Source organism: Notolepis coatsorum (genome assembly GCF_963971535.1).
Source record: "Notolepis coatsorum genome assembly, chromosome: 2".
NCBI classification, from domain to species: domain Eukaryota; kingdom Metazoa; phylum Chordata; class Actinopteri; order Aulopiformes; family Paralepididae; genus Notolepis; species Notolepis coatsorum.
Genome location: NC_140166.1, coordinates 41,402,581 through 41,421,852, shown reverse-complemented (window position 1 = coordinate 41,421,852; position 19,272 = coordinate 41,402,581). Strand labels below are relative to the sequence as shown.

The following is a 19,272-nucleotide window of genomic DNA, read 5'->3' as shown; positions in this document are numbered from 1 at the left end:
AAGACAGGGTGGAGGTAAGACAGGGAGACATGAGTCATTGCAGTTCACCCGTCAGTGAAAGCGTCTCATTCAAAGACTCCTCTTGGAAAGCACTGCTCAGATCCAGCGGTTGGGCCCCCCAACTCCCTTCTGAAAGTACATGCAACAAATGCACCGTTATCATCATGCATCTGAACGAATGTGGCAATACAACTACGAAATTAATGTGTGCATTTAATTAATTTATAAGCAGGGTTTAAAAGGTTTTAATTGCATAGATTATTAATGAGTGAATCAGCCACATCATATTCATATACCTTTTACATTTTTCCAAAAGCATGTTTTTTAACATCAAATTAAACCGAACGATGATCATTGTTTGCCTACAGAACTGGAATTGAATTGTTAGAATCCCAACACACACTGTCCTGAATTATACTGTATAGCCATCATGGTAACCAACCAGAAGAGTCTGTGGATGAGCAGTCAATTTCGTCCATCTAAAAAGCATAACAAAAACGGGATCATCACATTGCTGTATGTCACAAATGCATGTCAATGTTCATTTTGGTGACACACTTTAGATTTAACAAAATAAATAAATATGGAACAAACTGGTAATCAATTCATTGCCATTTCATACAGCAATAGTTCAGATATAAGAATATCTTACTCCTGTAAAAGTCAGTATCTGGCTAAAAACACACTTGAGTAAAAGTTAAAAAGTTTCAACTTTTAAATGTACTTAAAATACTAAAAAGTAAAAGTAAACACTTTTTTCTGACTCTCTATTCTTCTGATAGCAGGCGTTTAATCAAAGATCCCCGCTTTCTAGTCTTGCACAAAGACCAATTAGCATGGGCATGGGCGGGTTAATTTTCCATCGATGGGGATTTGATTGGCTGTTTTTAGATAAAGTGCGGCTGCAGGATTAATAACGCTAACGTTAGTTTGAGAAACAAATATACTAATTAAAATAGGACCTGCGAAATGTGTACTTTGTAGGTCTGCATTTTATGGTAATTAGGGATGTCCGATATTATCGGCCTACCGATATTATCGGCCGATATCGGCATTAAAATCGGAAAATATCGGTATCCATTTTTTTTTTTTTTACATTTCTATAAACTTTATTTACCCAGGCAAGCATGTAAGAACAAATTCTGATTTAATTTATTGTCAAAAGTATGCATAATGTTGTGTTAATTCCACAACAAGAGATATGTAATGTTAATTACCTGAAATTATTCCATTTTTTGGGGGGGGGGGGGGACCCTGCATATATCGGTATCGGTTGATATCGGTATCGGAAATTAAGAGTTGGACAATATCGGTATATCGGTAAAAAAAAAAGCCAATATCGAGCATCCCTAATTGTAATTGAGTAAAAAAGTACAAGTATACAAACCTAATAATACTCGAGTAAAGTACAAATCCCCAAAAACAGTACTTAAGTATTGTAACAAAGTACAATTACTCAAGTACTTTACACCCCTGCCAACATGGAAAAGAGTTTTGCTACCTCTCCACACACTTCCTGGTCATCCTTTATTTTATACGGCGTCCGGCGTTTGCGACGCAGCAGGAAGACGGGAGAGGCTCCACACGAGAAGGGGCTGCCAAAGTCCGGCTGGGGCACAGGGTCCCGGGACTCACTCCTCTGGGGGGTCTTTAGCAGAGAGCGGAGCTGGGAGCCCCCCGCCGATGTGGGTGCCCGAGCTGGGGTGCCCCCCTTCTGCAGTGGGGTGCAGGGTGGCAGGGTTCTGTCGAAGAGCTCGGGGAGCAGCAGGCCTCCGAACCGCACCTGCTTCTTCTTCTTCCTCGTCACGGTGTTCTCCTCCGGGTTCCCAGAGGAATTGCTCTCCCCTACAGCGACGAGACAAATATTAATGAAGCCGCCTGGAGCTCAAACACTTGTTCCTGTGTGTTCAACGCAGGGACCTTGTTCGCCGTTATTTAATGACACTTAGATTAGATTCAGTTTATTTGTCATCGCACAGAGTACAAGTATAGAGTACAACAAAATGGGGTTTGCATCTAAAGAGTGCAAAAGGGGCTGTGATCGGAAAATATTATCATGTCGACAGTTCTGTTATAAATACATATTCTCTGTACGGCCTTGATTAGTTAATATGTTTAACTAGTATACAGCTCAGACACTAGGGCGACAGTCTGACAGTGTTTATTAAAACAGCCAAAGGGCCAGGAGATATGACACGGCCAAGGTTCTTTTCGACTGCAGTTCTTGTGCGAGACATAAAGCCCCTAGACCCATCTTTTGTTTTCATTTTCTCACTAGGGCATTTTTTTGTTTACCTTTCTTGTCAGATCCGTTATTAATTTGTTATCTTATGTACGTCATGTCAATTATGTATATATATATATTGTAAGTCTGACCAGAGCTCTTGGTCACTTTCTGGTCAGACGCTTTGTGTCTACACATTTGTCTCAGATTGTAAATTGATCATATTCTTTCTATGGCCATGGAAACAGATAATAAACTATGTTCTATTTTAAAATTTGTTATACAATTTGACTCATTTGAATTTCTGTTTGGCTAATTTAAAATATTCCACAACAGGGGCATTAAAGTGGACGGCAGTATAAATGTATACCATGTGTATATATGGAGTATATATATTAAAACGATAAAATAAGCGAATCTAATGTATGCGAGTTAGGGATGGGTACCGTTCACATATGAACCGATACGGTACCGGTACCTGTGCAGTGTTTCCCCTAGGATTCTTTTCAGGGGGGGTGGTAGGCCCCCCCAAAACTACTAGTGTTGTCACGGGGCGCGCGTGTCACGGATACGTGGTGTCAACAGTGTCGTCATAGACGCGCGCAGTAAGGCGGTTGTTAGTATCGGTGCATTTCTCTACACTGAGCTGAAATGAAACGATTGCACATAAATTGGGTAAATAAATATTAATATTTATTTACAACACATAAATTAACTTATTTACAATTATACATACAGTAGTGACAACACACATGAACTATTTACAATACAGGGACAGTGTTTCCCACAGGATTTTATGAGACTGGTGGGTGAACCTCGGACCCTCTAGGGGGGTCTGGGGGCATGCTCCCCCGGATTTTTTTTTTTTTTTACATTTTAAAGTTAAATGCATCAATCTGGTGCACTTTGAGAGCAAAATAAAGAGGCCAGATCTATGATGAACTTTGTGCTCAAAACACAAAATCGACTAGATGCAGTGCTTCCCAATCCTCTCCTCTGAGCACCCCAGCCGTTCCATGTATTTGTTAAATTCCACCACCAGCACACCTGATTCAACTTAACAAGCCCTTTATTAGTTGAATCAGGTGTGCTGTTGGTGGAATTTAACAAATACATGGAACGGCTGGGGTGCCTCGAGGAGAGGTTTGAGAACCACTGGACTAGAGCATACGTTTGAGCCATCAAAGAAATGAAGCAACAGTGGTTACCCGTGTTGAACTGGTTTCTTTTTTAGAAAATATAAAAATATACTGGATTACTATTATGACTACTACCACTGCCAGTGCCAATACATCCCTATTGGCAATGTATCAGTCTAGGTAATTAATGGGAAACACTGAGGGAGGCACATACAACACTCATAACTATTTACAACCAGTGTCAGAGCGAGCGCACTCAAGTTGTTCGGAAATTCTGAGTGCACACTGGACACTCTGACCAAAGAGTCAGTTTATCAGAGCGGAGCAGATTTCCAGAGTTAATTTATTAACTCACCTTAACTAGGGCCCTATGAAATCCATTTGTATCCGTTTTCCTGTTTTCGGATATGAATTTTCCTGTTTTCGGATTTCTCGGTTTAAAGGGGAACTATCTTATAAATGGCCTTTGAGTGTTTAGCATTGTTTCCTAGCTATGTGAACTTATATTAATATGATCTATGTCTCTAATTCTCATATTGGCGCATTCTTCCAATTCTCCTCTCACAATATTCACCCTCACTGAACTGAGTCATCTGAAAATGTGCTGATTTGTGATGTCAGAGAGACACCGCTGCATGATAATGTGGCTGTGTGGCATCAGGCTCATGATGAGCTGCACACAGTGGTTGGAGCCCAGGCTCAAAACGGCTTAAGATCTTGAGGTAGAAAAATGCTGTTTTTGAGGACTTGATTAGAAATACAAAACAATGAAAAAATAAAATTACAGAGGTGTTCCATAGACTCACAGGAAGTGTAAAAGTGCCCAAATAGTGAAAGAAATAGTAAAATAGTTCCCCTTTAAAATATTCCCGTTTTCGATTTCTCTGATTTAACTAGGTATTTAATTATTATTTAGTTATTGCACTGCACTGGCAGTTGAACTGCATTGAACTGAACTTAATTGAAAAAAAGAAACCTCATAACCTAACTGGCACTGAACATTAAACTACACTGGCATTGTTTACAGATGTACTATTATTAAAGTTAGTTAAAAACATAATTTTGTATCGTTTCTTTTGGTTACCGGTAAATCCAAAAGGAAAAAATATTAAAGGTGACATGCATTATAAATGTCTTTCTTCAGTGTCTAGCATTGTATTATAGTAATAGGAGTTAGTATCAATGTGTCTGTGTCTCTAAATACCATATTGGCGGATTGCCGTCATTCATTTCCTGCTCCATTTAATCAGGTAGTTCTGATTTGACTCGCATGGTGACGTCACGTGGCGCTGGGGAAGCGGATAGTGATCCGATTGGCTCTGTGGTTTAAGGCTGAGCCCGAACGTTCGTTCGTTACGCTGACATTCAGACTTTAGCTAATGGGTTCGAACGTTCGGTGAAAAAAAAATAAAGGAGGCGCACGGGGTTGAGGCGATGTGAAGCGATCTCCCGCCTCGACTACTGCAATGCACTGCTCGCTGGCCTCCCGGCCACTGCCACTAAGCCTCTTCAACTCATTCAGAACGCAGCGGCCCGCTTGATCTCAAACCTACCGAAGTCGGCCCATGTCACCCCACTTCTTAGGGACCTGCACTGGCTCCCCATTGCTGCACGAATCCGCTTCAAGGCCCTCGACCTAGCATACCGTGCGGCAAAGGGAACCGCTCCCGCCTACCTCCGGTCAATGGTCTCTAACTACACACCCTCAAGACCCCTACGCTCTGCATCTTCTGGCCGCCTCAGACCTACTCCTATCCAAGCTCCGGGAGGGTCATCAAAGAGAAGTCGCCTATTCTCAGTCCTTGCCCCACAATGGTGGAATGAACTACCCACCCCAGTTAGGACAGCCGAATCACGTCCAATCTTTCGCCGTCGACTAAAGACGCACTTCAACCATTATCTGAATAAAAAAAATAAAAATAAAAATAAACTATAAAAAAAAAATCTAACCCTAACTAACCGTACTGTCATGCACTTGTCCTAATAAACTAACCTACACTGTAGCACTCAACACTTTGATGAACATTGTTGCTCAGCTGATAAGAGTTGTGCCCTTCCTGATGGCTTGTCGTACAGAACTTGTAAGTCGCTTTGGATAAAAGCGTCAGCTAAATGACTAAATGTAAATGTAAATGTAAAATGAAGCGCTCGGCTCAACCAGTATGGTCTGCCGGGCTGTAGCTGGATACTATTGTCTCAACCAGAGCTCTCAACCAATGCAATAGAACAATTTTGATTGACAGGCGATTCTGCCAATTACGTCACACCCCTTGCACCCGCCTCTGCTGTTACCACCAATCGGCAAGCGTTTATTAGTTTTTTACTTCCGGCAATGCCGCCATTGATCTGCTTGTGAGAAGCACAACAGACTTACCGTAGCTAATACGTTAGCTCCCCGCCGAGGAAGTAAAAGTCCTAACAAGGTTTCCGTAGGTGAACCTGCGGAAGGATCATTAATGAATACCAGCCTTTTTCGGCCACGGAGCGCAAGCTTCATGGCGGGAGGTGGTTGCGTTGGAAACAACTCTGGCCGAGGGCGGGCAGGCGGCAGGCGTGTTGGGAGCCCGGCGGGAGCCTGCCGGTGTCTCTCTGTCGTCCCCCGTTCCGAGGTAGACGGTGGACGGGTCTGTTGAGGAGCCGAGGCGCGCGCCTCTCTCCCCTTCCCGTCAACCAAGAGTGAATACCTGTTATTGAACGTGTAACACTAACTATATAACGTTAATGCCACAAAACTAATGCCTTTGTTTATCTAGCCCCTTACGTGACTGCAGTGTGCAAGGGCTATTGTTTATCATAAGTAGTAACTTTGATGCAGTAGCTTGTTTATTTTCTTCTGAGTGCTTTGTTTAATTACATGAACAGCCAACACTGTAAACAACATGTTTTTCACCAATAGACTATGCAATGCCGCCCTCCGTAGGATCTATAATAATACAATAATACATTTTTTTTTTTTTTTTTTTAATTAACACTATGGGTGCCATGGGTTAAATTCATTATATACCATAGGTTGCCGGCTCTATTTGTCTATGGAGAAGTACCCCTTCTTTGCATGGCTATAACTTTTTAAATTCTATTGCTACATTGCCATTATTAGGGCCCATTCAAAGTCCTATATGTATTGTTCATTGTGTAGCAACGTTAAACTTTTTCATTCACATATTCATAGTAAAGTATGGTCTAATGCAGTGGTTCCCAACCTTTTTTCCCCCAGGGACCCCCAAACATCTCCGATGAAATTCGCGGACCCCCTCCTAATAAGATACCATAAAATACTTTTTTTTTTTTTCATTTTAATAACAAACTGCTTATACACAGGCATATGCATCACAATTAGACCCACTATGCTTCTTTGACTTGTGCCTTCAATCAACAAATCTCATCTTGCACCATATGCATTTCAAAATGTTTGGCCAATATTCAAATCCTGTATTCATCCTCTCAAATCAGGCCCTAATGGTGAACGGTTTGCATTTATGGAACAAATCAATGCAACAAATTAAACTAAATATGAGACAGGAAATTCCAATCAGTAGCAGAGAGAATCTGTCCTAGCTGGGTTTAATACCTTTTTTTTTGTCATTTTAATAACAAACTGCTTATACACAGGCATATGCATCACAATTAGACCCACTATGCTTCTTTAACTTGTGCCTTCAATCAACAAATCTCATCTTGCACCATATGCATTTCAAAATGTTTGGCCAATATTCAAATCCTGTATTCATCCTCTCAAATCAGTCCCTAATGGTGAACGGTTTGCATTTATGGAACAAATCAATGCAACAAATTAAACTAAATATGAGACTGGAAATTCCAATCAGTAGCAGAGAGAATCTGTCCTAGCTGGGTTTAATACCTTTTTTTTGTCATTTTAATAACAAACTGCTTATACACAGGCATATGCATCATAATTAGACCCACTATGCTTCTTTGACTTGTGCCTTCAATCAACAAATCTAATCTTGCACCATATGTTAGAACAGGTTTCCTGTTCTAACCTCCCCAGAGAGCAGTCGCATTTTTTATCTCTCCTCCCTGCCCTCCAAGGCCTCCTCTACCCTCCTCCCAGCAGCCGCCTTTATCTCCGTACACCAGCGCTGTCTTTCTGCTTCTCTCGACGGTGTGGACTCTAAGCTGCAATTAATAACGGTGTGGATCCCTAATTACAACTGCCTTACAACTGCCTCCTTGACGGTGTGGACATTCTACCCTTTCTTCAATATTCCTGACTTCCCACTCAGTCAATCAATGGATCAACTAGTAAGCTGGAGTTTTGCAGCAGTGGATCGAATCTTCTCTTCAAGAAAACAAAGTGCGACCGAACCATTGTGTCCGATAGGGACATTCCAGGCCGGGTTTGCAATTGACAGTTGGAATAATTGGCGATCAATATGCCTATATTCTATTGAGATTGAAGATGTTGAGGATCTATATCTCCTCGTCATCTTCCTGATCGGTTGGGGAGCGATCGCAATTTGGATTTGGATTTGCTGCCTTCAAGTAGTAGCAAGATTGGAAAATGCCCACATTGAATTGACAAAGCGGCTTGCTCAACATACAGCCGATGAACAATGTAGGGGTCAAGTAATGTTGGGGGTCGCGCAGGACATTAGGACCGCGACAAAGAAGATGAAAGATCTGGATTAAATTAAATTAAAGCATTACAGGAATCATTGTAACCTGTTGCAACCCACCCCCCCCCCCCCCCCCCGCCACGTAACTCAAGTCTGTGGAAGAAAAGGAATGTTTCGAGGTCAATGAAAGAGGCAGAGGAGAAGAAGTCAAGATAAGACCTGGTTTATGACGTCCGTACCCATCGCAACTAAGGACGGGACAGTATCTGACTGTCTGAAGATAAGATGGATGGCCTCCCCCCCCCCCCCCATCCTCACGCAAACCTCCCCCCCACGAGCACGACTGGCGACGTGCACGGAAGGAGGGGCGGATCCCTCGACTGCCTCACACGCCCAAAACCCTAAGCCACTACCCTCTCCTTAACTCCCACCCCCCACTCTCCGCCCTCCCTCCCATCCCCCAAATTCCCTCCCCCGAGGGTGCTTCCTGAAGCTCACTGACTTTCGACATAAATGAACATTGTATCAACAAATGTGCTTTGTTTTGTATTAATTTAGGGTTGTGCCATTATTATTATGCAAAGATAATAATTGTGATTAATTCTGTAATGAGTTGTGTGTTTCTAGCATCCTTGACACCCAAGGACAACGATGGAAATAAGTCAAGAGGCTTTTACGTTACTATCCTTGACAGCAATGTAAGCTGGATTAATGATCTGTTTATGTTGTGGAGTCTAAATAAAAACCTGAAACCTGAAACCATGTATTTCAAAATTTTGGCCAATATTCAAATCCTGTATTCATCCTCTCAAATCAGGCCCTAATGGTGAACGGTTTGCATTTATGTTGAATGAAGTAAGAATCCACTGCAGTAAAAATATCCTCACCTCGAGTGGTGGTAGTAAGGTTGACTGACATGAGAATGTCCTGCTTCAGATCCTAATTTTCGATATATTGCACATAAACGATGAGCACAGCCTCGTCTGCGACAGTTGTAGTTTCATCAAGTTGTATGGCAAATGGACCCTTTCTAAGCTTTTCTGACAGCTGCTGCTCGCAATCACTTGACATCTTATCAATTCGGTCTTTCACTACATTGTTCGAGAGTGGTACTGATTTTAGTTTATCCGCCACCTGTGGGCCGCACAGTTTCTAAACCATTTTGATGCAGGCTGGTTTGATGAGCTGCTCGCCAATATTGTGCGGTTTCTTTGCTTTTGCAATTAAAAGCGAACACTCAAAGGAGGCTTCGGTAGCCTTCTGTAAATCACTGCCACCCCTGCTCCACGCTACTCTAACATCAACAGGCTTGTTCGCCTTGAGAGACTGTTCTTTCCTCCGAAAAAAGTCTGGATCCTTCCCAACGGTTTCTGGGTGCTTAGACGCCTGATGTCTCTTCAGCTTGCTGGGCTTCAGGCTCGAGTTTGCCAACTTTTCTCCACAAATCACACACTCAGGTCGTTTGTCTGGTCCCTCAGTGAAGCCCATGGTGATGTAATTTTCGCGATTGCTGTAGGTCCTAACTTTTTTTGCAGATGAGCTGCCGTCATCTCCTTTTCGTTTGTCACACATTTTCGCCTCTGGCGGCTGACTGCAGACGAGCCGAGAAAGTTAACTAGCGTGCTAGGCTAGCTACAGAAAGTGATACAGTCAACTGATTCGCGTTTTAGCGGCTACCCGGTAGCCTACTGTTAACGTTCAAAAATCATGTCTAGATGTTTATTTATTTATCTTTATTTTTTATTGTAGTGGAGAGACTATTCATGCTTCTGATGATAAAAATATGCTAATTAAATATTTATCTGAAAAAAATTAATAAAAAAAAAATACCTCAAATCATCTGTGGTCTGGCGGACCCCCTGCGCCCCCTGGCGGACCCCCAGGGGGTCCGCGGACCCCAGGTTGGGAATCACTGGTCTAATGTATAAGTATGTTTTCATCTCTTTCTGCAGCTTTCTCCAGAACGTGATCTATAGCCCCAAATGCATTATATTGATGATGAAATACAGTTTGATGGCAATCAGGGCGATATAAAAAATGTCAATTGGACGTACTTCTAGAATGATCTACGTATGATCTGATGATGACCGGATGGGCGGGGGATCGTTTATAATTCCGTGGGCAGCGTTAGATGATTCTTCCAGAGTGGGTCATATGTTCATCATAACAGTTTATATGGAACACGTTCAAGAATAACGCTGAATCTCACCGGATCTTCCTTGCGCCGTTGGACGATCAGCGTGGTGTAGACCGTTTTCGATTATGGGATGTTTATCCTGATGAACCATTTCCAGCTTGTATAATACTATATACGTCCAAATCATGTTGTTTATCGAGTTATTGGCAATGGATCGCTATTATATTGTGACGAGCGAGTGCCGGCAGCCAAACCGAGTGCCCGGAAGTAATATGGCCGACCAGCACAACCTCCATAGCACTTCCTGTTTGGCGATTGCGCCGATCGGCCACCAGATGGCGCTCCTGAACCGCCAGAGAGCTCAGTGGGTCCTCCTGGTGGATCTCAGGCCAGCGGAGGGGAAATATGAATCCGATCGCAGATTTTTGAAATATTGATATTAAAGACGCTGTACAGCGTCCTTCGGCAACTTGAGCATGGCCGGGAATGACGCTGTAAAGCGTTTCCCGGCAGTCAAAGTGTTAAAAAAAAACAAAAAAACGTTCGAACGTTCGATAAACCCTGGCGAACGTTCGAACCCTAAAAACAGGGTTCGGGGACAGCCTTACTGTGGTTGGAGCCAATGCCCGCCCACAATCTACCTAGAGCAGACCAAAGTGCAGTGACTTAGTCTAACGTAAATAATGAGCAAAACACGCAGGCCATGTGCTGTTCCTGGCTGCAAAGCTGCTAATACGTCTTTGCACATTTTTCCTGAGGATGACGTGCTTTGCTAGCAATGGACCAAGTTCGTTTTTGGATTTTTGCAAAGACGAGGGACTTTATGCTTCCGTGATTTCCTGGCTGTTGCTAAAGATCTGTTTGTGTATTACGGTACTCTTCCATGTGTGTGCGCCAAGACAGTCTAACGTTAGTGCAAGCACTGTGTGTGTGTGTGTGTGTGTTTGTTAGACGGACTGAGAGAGCAAGCTAGCTTAGCTAACGTTCTTAGCTCTGTGCTTCGTTGTATATATGTAGACCTACTTGTGTGTATTGCGAATTAATGATTATGTTCTTAACTAACGTCGTTAGTACAAGTGCCGTGTGTGTGTGTGTTAGACGGATTGGGAGAGCAATCTTATTCTTCCGGGCATTTGTTTTCCCAAAATCGTATGGCATGGGTACCTGCTTCGGTGTCATCCCTTTGTGGATTGTATTGTATCGAAAACGTATGCTTGAGCCATATTTGTTTGTGTATTAGGTTCACTTTGGCGTTAGTAGAGTAGTATGGCCAGAACTATTTGGTGGGTGGCTGTCACTCAAAGCATTCTGCTAGTATGGGCAGAGCCCATCCAAAAATAGCCTGAAATCCTGAGGCTGGAAAATGGTGCTTTTGAGTACTCGATAAGAAATATAAAATGCATTAAAAAATAAAATAAAAAAATAAACTTACAGATGTGTTCAATAGACTCACAGGAATTGTGTAAAGTTGCCCAAATAGTGCTAGGAATAGCAATGCAGGTCCCCTTTAAATAATACAAAATTATAATTTGTTTAAAAGAAAAAAAAACTGTAAAATGTAATTTATTTCATTTCAAGAGTCATCATTGTTACTCTGCGCAAGACGGTAATAAGAGATGACATCATCAGAGTTGCACGCAACCAAAGGGGGAAACTGAAATATGGTGAAAATTCAATATTTATCTACGAACATCTATGCAAAGAGGCCATCGCTCAGCGTTTCCCCTACAAGGAGGTGATGCAGAAATTGTTCAAGAGTGGCCTCAGGCCAAGGCTAATATACCCGGCACTATTATAGATTGTGGGAAAAGATGGCCGGAGGGAAGGAATACGCACGCCTAAAGACGCCGAGGAATACTTGAAGCTACATGGAGCAGGTCCCCCAGGGCAGAACGCAACACTGTCTCGCACCAGATAAGCCTACTCATCTCTCTCTTTCTCTATGTATTTCAGTAATTTTATTAGAATGACTTTACCACGACTCAACAAAAGTAGCAGATGATATGCATGCCGGCAACACCAAGGCACAAGGTGTATAATATGGTTCGTAATTGTAAAGTGTCACAGCCAACTAAGTGACACTGGGTATGACATCCTGATCTTATATATGATTATGGGGAATGTCTGTAGATTCTTCCTGGACAATGGAATAGAAACACGTTATGTGTAAACACATGTTAAAGTGCCACAAGTCAACGAGTGACACTTTGTATAATATTCTTATGTTTATTATATATGATTGGAGCTATGTATATGACCTGTATACTCTTTATACACTTATAAAACTATGTTACAGTTAATGTGCAGTCGGAGTGAAGAGCAGGATTGAGCTGAGAGCAAGTTGGCACAGTTTAAACCTGTCCTGTCTGCATAGAATAAAACCAATGATTGGTACAGGTGTATTGTATATTTATATATATATATATATACAATATATACAATGCAATATACAATAGTATATTGATGTATTACAGGTATGTAGTATGCAGTACAGGTATATTGTGTATTGTAGGAACACAGGCCAGTTATTCCCTCTCAATAATGACTACAGCCCAGAGGAATGTACGGGGGCCTCTTCCTGGAGCTCTCCGGCCGGCAGACGCATTAAACTGGTTAACCCTTTGTGGGGTCTGAGTGAGATGGGGAGTGAAGGGACTTTCCACAGCAGAGAACAAAGGGAGTCTGTTCCAGCGAAAAACGTTACAATTACTTTCGAGTTACGGCCTAGTGGAGTAAAATGGGAGGAGAGCCAGTCCCCACGAGCCGTGCATTGACTGGCTGGTGAAATGACATCACGGTGACAGCGCTGTATTTGGACCAATAAGCAGAAGAGACCCTGGGGCCCTTTATAAGGGCCAACTGGCGAGATCACAGGCAGATTTTTACACTGAGCTGGAGAGATAGGAAGAGGCACAAGCCGTGCCAGATCAGACTTTTTTGAGAGATGAGAAGAATGCTGCCAGACACGGGGCACAAGCCGTGCATGATGAGATGTTTTGTTCTGTGCATATTTTAACTGAAATGGACACTTTTCCACTTCAGTCTCTTCTTGTAACTAGCTTTTTCTAATTAAAATTACCTCTTTATAAATATCCTTTGTATCTTTTCTTCACTCTCAGACGGCCGGGTAAGCATTGAAATGTGTTCTGCATTTGTAACTTCACCCCATGCATTTTTGATTAATGATGTAAAACAATAGAATAAGTGGCTTTATCCCTGCATTAAGGACTAAAGGTGGATTCTGTATAATGGGATTATCAAGTAAAGCCATATAGTGATAATATGTGTACTTAGGAGACATATGATTATGTATTAATGCAAAATAGAATAAGTGGCTTTATCCCTGCATTAAGGACTAAAGGTGGATTCTGTATAATGGGATTATCAAGTAAAGCCATACAGTGATAATACGGGAATAACGGATAAGGAAAATGGACCTCATCTAATTAAAGAGAGTCCGTCCCAGTGCAAATAAAATAAAAGATTCCGCAACTTCAATCACTCGACCTAAGGTCGATGACTGACGGGGGTCGGAACGGTGCATTCGCTGTCTCTTGTCGGTCAGTGGTAACAACAACATTTTGTAGACTCGGTTGGTTCTGCGTGTCAACCACTTCACAGGACGCTGTTTGAGGTGTAGATAGGCAGACCAATGAGTTATGAAGTTATCGATCTGACCTAAGAGCGAGCGTGGGCATTCAACAGTAATGCATTATATTTACAGACTTCTGGTCTCCGTGGAGACAAGAATCTATCATTGACACTGTGAACAATCTGGAATATTCTGGGCTCATCGCTCGACTGCTCTGGGACACAAAGGAATATCCCGAAAATACTAGTAGTCATGAACCCTGGGTAGGAAGATCATTCTGGAACACAACAGCAGTCTGTTCGTATATACTAGGGTATTCTACAACCTTCTAGAATATAATGCACCATTACAACGAAGGCCTGCAACTTTAACATTAACATCCGGTGTGTATAAGCATATGATCAATTGACTGAAGTTTAATCAGGCCTTAATAAGGCTTTAAAAAAAATCAGCCACATCTGAATGTATGAGCACAACAAGGTTATTCTAATATTTTAAATAATCACTCCACTGATTTAGAGATTGGCACAATGTAGCTCTAAAAGTCTCTGTTTTTCTCTTTTATCTCTGTATTCAATTTTATTTGAGTGGTTTCTCCATGTTGAGTTTTATTTTAGCTCTCACTCCCTTTTTTTTTTATCTTACATTGTTCTTTTCAATTTTTCTTCATTTTAAGGTGTTAGTGTTTGTCTCCAATCTTTTCCTTTTTCTGATGTTTCCTACATAAGTTAGTAGAAGGTTCAAATGAATATATCAATGAAGGTATTATTTTTTACATTTTTCATAATATTTTAGTACATTAAGGGAAGGCGCAAGACCAAAAGCGACATTCTATTGAATTAGAATGAAAGTGTTAGATCCTATGGCAATTAGCATAGGAAGAGTAGGATTACAAAGCTCAGTTTGGGCAATCCGGTGGCCTAAGGGAGGGAGTCATACGCGGAGGATGTGTCTATGGAACACAGGCCTGTACGACTCTCTGGGGGAGGGGGAAAAAGGGGATTTTTATTTGTATATATATATGTTTTTAAGCTCGGCTCTCAACGGGACCTCAATAATTGGATGTACATCTATTGTAGCTTCGCACTCCAGAAGCATTACCAAAAACTACACAACAACATGTATAGATTATGGCTAGTTTGAATATAATGATATGGAACACTGGTGGGATAAATAAACAACACAAACGCAAAAGCGTGCTCACACTGATGAAAAAAAGAACGTGTGGACGTGGCTCTACTAAGCGAAACGCACATTTTAGAGAAAGACATAGATACGTTAGCGGACAACACATATCATAATATTAGTCACTCTTCTTTTGGTACGAGAACTCGAGGTGTAGCCATAGTCGTTAGACGTAAGTTAAATATTGAATTAAAGGGAGTATGGTCTGATGCAGATGGTCGTATAACTATAGCTATGATTGTACACAATAACAGGAAAATAGCGTTGGCAGCGGTATATGCCCCAAATTTGTACGAAGAGGGTTTCTTCTCTACACTAACCAATGCAATGTTAGACCTTCCCGATTACTCATTTATAATAGGTGCGGATTTTAATGCCATTTGGAATCCAAGGATGGACAAATCTTACCTCGCCTTTTCCAGCGAACAAAAGAATTCATCTAAAGCATTAAAGGATTGGTCGAAGATTACAGGTGTAAATGACTTATGGCGATCACTTAATCCCACGACCCGAAAGTACTCTTGTCGATCTGCGAGACATAACACATTATCCAGAATAGATTATGTCTTTGCATCCCCGAGACTATTTGATAAATATGAAGTGGAAATGATACCCAATGCACTATAAGATCACTGTTATTTACTCCTAAAAGGAACATTTGGTATACTATCTTCCCGAGCCCCAAGATGGCGATTTAAATCGATGCTGCTTAATAACAAGGAATTCATTACACAACTCAAAGAAGCTCTTATAGTATTCCTACGGGAGAATGCAAACTCGGTGCAAGACCCCAGAATAATATGGATGTCGGTAAAGGGAATGATCAAGGATTTCACTGATAGCTTTTCCTCCAAAATGCGCAAGAATCAATGCACAAAACTGTCTGAACTGGAAACGCTTTACTCAACGTTATTTAATTCTTTAAAATACAACAACTCAACTCGACTAGAAAATCAAGTTAATGTACTAAAAAAAGAGATCAATGCCATATACAGACAACAATCGGAAATACAAATACGCAGCACAAGACAACAGCAGTACTCCCAAGGTTCTAAACCTAGTCACCTATTAGCCATGCGATTAAGAATTAATGCAAAATTTGCAGATATAACTACCATTAGAGCACAACAAGTACTTGAAACAGACCCTGAAAAAATAAACGATACATTCAAAGAATTCTACTCCGACTTATATAAATCAGAAACGACCTTCGATCAAAACAAAATGGACACATATCTTAATCAAATTATTCTCCCTAAACTTTCAGAGAATGACGCTAAACAGTTAGAAACACCGATCACACTAGAGGAACTCAAGAAGGCCATATCCGAAATGCAAAGTGGTAAGGCTCCTGGAAGAGACGGTATCCCACCAGAAATGTACCTTTCGTGTTGGGACATAATTGGACCCTTATTACTAAATATGATCTTATACTCAGTCAAGGAGGGGAACTTCCATAAAAACAACAATATTGCACTCATAACAGTCCTTCTCAAAAAAGACAAAGACCCCACCGAGTGCGGTAGTTACAGACCCTTAAGCCTCCTCGGAACCGATATCAAACTGTACTCTAAGGTATTAGCCATCAGATTACAAAAGCATATGACGTCTTTAGTTCATCCGGACCAAACTGGCTTCATAAGAGGCCGCCTGATCACTGATAACATAAGACGAATACTGCACGTACTAGATGCCGACAAGGACGACACCATACCTATGGCGATGCTGTCCCTGGATGCAATGAAAGCTTTTGACAGGCTGGAATGGTCGTATCTATGGGCAGTATTAGAGAAGATGGGGTTAGGTAAAGGTTTCATTGATATGATTAAAGTAGTATACAAAGACCCATCGGCCATGATTACTACAGGTATAATCACCTCCGGAATATTTCCGGTATCACGCTCAGCTAGACAGGGTTGCCCTCTTAGTCCCGGAGTCTATTCGATCTATCATTAGAACCTTTAGCACAATATATAAGACAATCCCAATCCATACAACCAATCGTAATCAAGGGCACACAACATAAAATTAGTTTATATGCGGACGACGTAATACTGTTCATGCAAAACCCCAACACCACACTGCCTCATCTGCTCAAGTTGATTGAGAACTTTGGTGATTTATCGGGATTCAAGATAAATTGGCCGAAGTCGGCTTTCCTTCCACTTAACACCCCTGCAAAAAAAGATATAACCCTCCCAGGAGAGATACCTATGGTAAAACATTTTAGATGCTTGGCAGTGGAAATATTCCCCACCATAAGACAAACGGTGAAGCACAATTACACAAAAATCCAAAACAAAATCAAAGACGACCTTGATAGGTGGGCAAAACTTAAAAACTCAGTACAGGCACGGATATCAATAGTTAAGATGGACGTACTACCTAGAATCAACTTCTTCAGTTCAATGCTACCGTTACCCCCTCCAGAGGGTTACTGGAAAAGATTACACTCCTCCACATAAAAATTTATTTGGAATAACAAACCACCACGTATAAAAAGATCCACCGCACAGAGAAATAAAGCAGACGGTGGCATGGCATTTCCAGATTTTTTCCACTATTTTAAGGCGTACACATTAAGACCATTGACAACATGGTTTGATCCCCAAGCATTAGTATCCTGGAGAAAATTAGAAGAAAACATAGTAGCCCCACATAGACTGAAGGACATAGCATACACCAGGCCACGTGAGCGGATCGGCGCGGCCGAGAAATCCGCTCATCGCTCTTTAAAGCTTGGTCCGCTCCGCTAATCGTTCATGTTGACCCCGCCTCCAAGTCGCTCTCCGCTCGCTCCCTGCTCACCTTGAATCGAGCGCTCCCCGCTCCCCGCGCCAGATCGCTCGGCATTTTTTTTTATTTTGGAGCATGGTGTAAATTAGCTCAAACTACAACAGTCTACACCCCCTGGGCCCCTTAACAATTGTTTGTATTGAGCCGCATTGTAATTGTAATTTGTACCCATTCTGCAATGTTAAATAACGTTGTTTATCCATTCACTAGCTCTATTAAGCGATGATAGGCTAGCCGAGCCACAATGCTATGGTCGCCGCCATTAACGTTAGCATGTAAGCTAACGTCAACAACAATGGCGTCGATAGTTTTTCTAACAGGAGTGAGTGAAGGAGGAGGAGTGAAGCCTGAACAGGATATCACAGGTTCACCCTTCTCATTGGTTGAAAATGGCCTTCATGTTTGTACATCGCCATCTGTTGCTTTGGCATTGTACTGCATGTATATTACATCAACAGTGTTAAACCACTGTGAGCGACCTGGAGTGGATTGGAGCGGAGGAGAACTCTCGCTCCGGACGTCGCGCCGACTCATTTTAAAACCCACTCCTCGCTCACGTCAAAACCGGCCGCTCCGCGCGCCGCTCACGCTCCGATCCGCTCACATGCACTGGCATACACTAAACTACCAATCAAGCATTGTGAACGGAAATTTGGCCCCATAATTACTCATGCGATCCGGATATGGCGTGAAACACAAAAGAAATATCCTAACCCACATAAATGGCACAATCATACTCCCTTATTCAATAACAATGCACTCTTAATTGAAAAACGACCTATAAGATTCCCTATATGGGAAGAGCAAGGCATACACTCATTAGGGGATGTTTTTAACAAACAGGGTTTTTGTAGTTATGGAGAAATATGCAAAAAATGTAATCTCACCAAGTCCACATGGCTTTTTTACATACAGTTACGGCTATGTTTGAAGTCTCACGGTGTTCCATTAGACATACCAATTGAACACCACAGATACCACAAATTCTTCTATGAAAGAGAGACATTGAGAGGTTTTGTTTCAGATTTTTATCATCAATTACTAACGTCCTCGTATGAAACCCTCCAACTAGACTCTGTCTGGAGGAGGGATATACCAGACCTGGAAAGTGACTTTGATTGGCAAGGAGCCTGGGCAAATGTCCGACCGGACTTACATCAAGGAACCCGGACCATCAACAAATCAATCTTAACTATATTCACAGGACATACTTGACTCCTATAAGACTGAACAGAATGGGTCTTAAACAAGACTCCAAATGCTCCCAATTGAGGGATTTGGGGTGCTTTTTCAATGTATGTGATGTATAGATTGGGGGAAGATGGTAGCATCTAACGGTGCCAGGTCAGAGAGGGCAGAAATGTGTTTGGCTTAGCAGAGGTTGGTTCAGAGCGAGGGAACACCACACTGAGCAGGGTGTTTTGTTTTGCTGAAGACATAACACTGATAGCGAGAGCGAGGGAGAGGGGTTCATCTTAATGAAACAGTAGAAAACTGCATTTTAATGTGTGAAAGGTTATTAGCAGTTGTCATGACAACGCGGCACCTGACAACCAGAAAGGGGTGGGCTATCATAGTTATGACGAAGATCCTATAAAGCTGACAGTGGTTCCGGGTAGGGC

At 41.9% G+C, this 19,272-nt stretch overlaps 1 protein-coding gene across 3 annotated transcripts in view; it reads right to left on the bottom strand.

Annotated features, from left to right (window-relative positions):
- cdca2 (cell division cycle associated 2) overlaps positions 1-19,272 on the bottom strand; it is a 48,102-nt gene that overhangs the window by 12,302 nt on the left and 16,528 nt on the right. For all 3 annotated transcript variants that reach the window (XM_084307964.1, XM_084307966.1, XM_084307965.1), the window contains exons 8-10: positions 1,502-1,845; positions 443-479; positions 49-129 (exon numbers count right to left, since the gene is read on the bottom strand). In XM_084307964.1, coding sequence (XP_084164090.1) covers positions 49-129; positions 443-479; positions 1,502-1,845 — 462 coding nt within the window. The remainder of the gene's footprint in view (positions 1-48; positions 130-442; positions 480-1,501; positions 1,846-19,272) is intronic.